The sequence below is a fragment of the Condylura cristata genome, unplaced genomic scaffold (assembly GCF_000260355.1).
Source record: "Condylura cristata isolate star-nosed mole 26May11 unplaced genomic scaffold, ConCri1.0 scaffold00033, whole genome shotgun sequence".
In the NCBI taxonomy this organism is placed as follows: domain Eukaryota; kingdom Metazoa; phylum Chordata; class Mammalia; order Eulipotyphla; family Talpidae; genus Condylura; species Condylura cristata.
The window spans coordinates 18,514,810-18,515,613 of NW_004567134.1; the positions used below are offsets into that span (position 1 = coordinate 18,514,810).

The 804-nt window shown below is 74.9% G+C and overlaps 1 protein-coding gene across 1 annotated transcript in view; it reads right to left on the reverse strand.

The window, feature by feature from the left end:
• Positions 1-6: 6 nt before the first annotated feature.
• BHLHE40 (basic helix-loop-helix family, member e40) overlaps positions 7-804 on the reverse strand; it is a 12,372-nt gene continuing 11,574 nt past the window's right edge. The window contains exon 5 of the mRNA XM_012732093.1: positions 7-804. Within this exon, the coding sequence (XP_012587547.1) occupies positions 378-804 (427 nt within the window). The 3' untranslated portion in view covers positions 7-377.

The following is an 804-nucleotide window of genomic DNA, read 5'->3' on the forward strand; positions in this document are numbered from 1 at the left end:
CACGGCGGCACAGGGGCGGGGAGGCGGGCGGGGCCGGCCGGCGGGGGCCGCTGGGCCTCTCCGGACGGGACCTTTCGCTTCACAGAGCCAGAGAGCTGGCGGTCAGCGCGGAGCCCAGGCTCAGGGCTGGGCGCTGACCGCTGCGCGGGCCGCTGGGGCCGCCGTCCGTGCGGAGAAGCGGGAGCTGTGCTCCTGAGCCTCCCGGGTCAGGCGGCCCTTGATGCCCCCACACCGGGGGGCTGCGTGTCCGCGCGCCGCCCCAGACCCGCTCCTCGGCCAGCCTCAGGCCCCCTGGCACCCGCGCCGGGACCGGCTCCCCGACTCACAAACACTTTCTTGGGGGGCGGGGGGAGCGAAGCGGCGGGATCCCCGGGAGCTCAGTCTCTGGTTTCTAGGTTTAAAGGGGGGACCTGCTTCAGGGCCTGCAGCAGCGCGGAGGAGTCGAGGCCCGGGTGGGCCGGCGAGGGGAGTCTCTGGGGCACGGGCATGGGGCCGGGCAGCTTGTCGGGGTTCACGAAGCTGGTGAGGGCGGCGGCGGAGGCGCTGAGGCCCGGGTACAGGACCGGGACGGAGGTGGGGTACCAGCACTTCTCCAGCATGGGCAGGTAGGCGGCCGCCGACGGGGGGATGAGATAGAAGGGCAGGCAGAAGGGGGGCTGGTGCGGGGGCGGGCCCAGGAACGGGGCGCACAGCAGGTCGCCGCCGGGGAAGGGGCCCTCGTCCTGGCGGCGCGGCACTCTGCTCCTCTTCGCGGGGGGCTCCTCGCACTCCTGCTTGATGGCGCCGACCCTCTGCCCCGCGGGG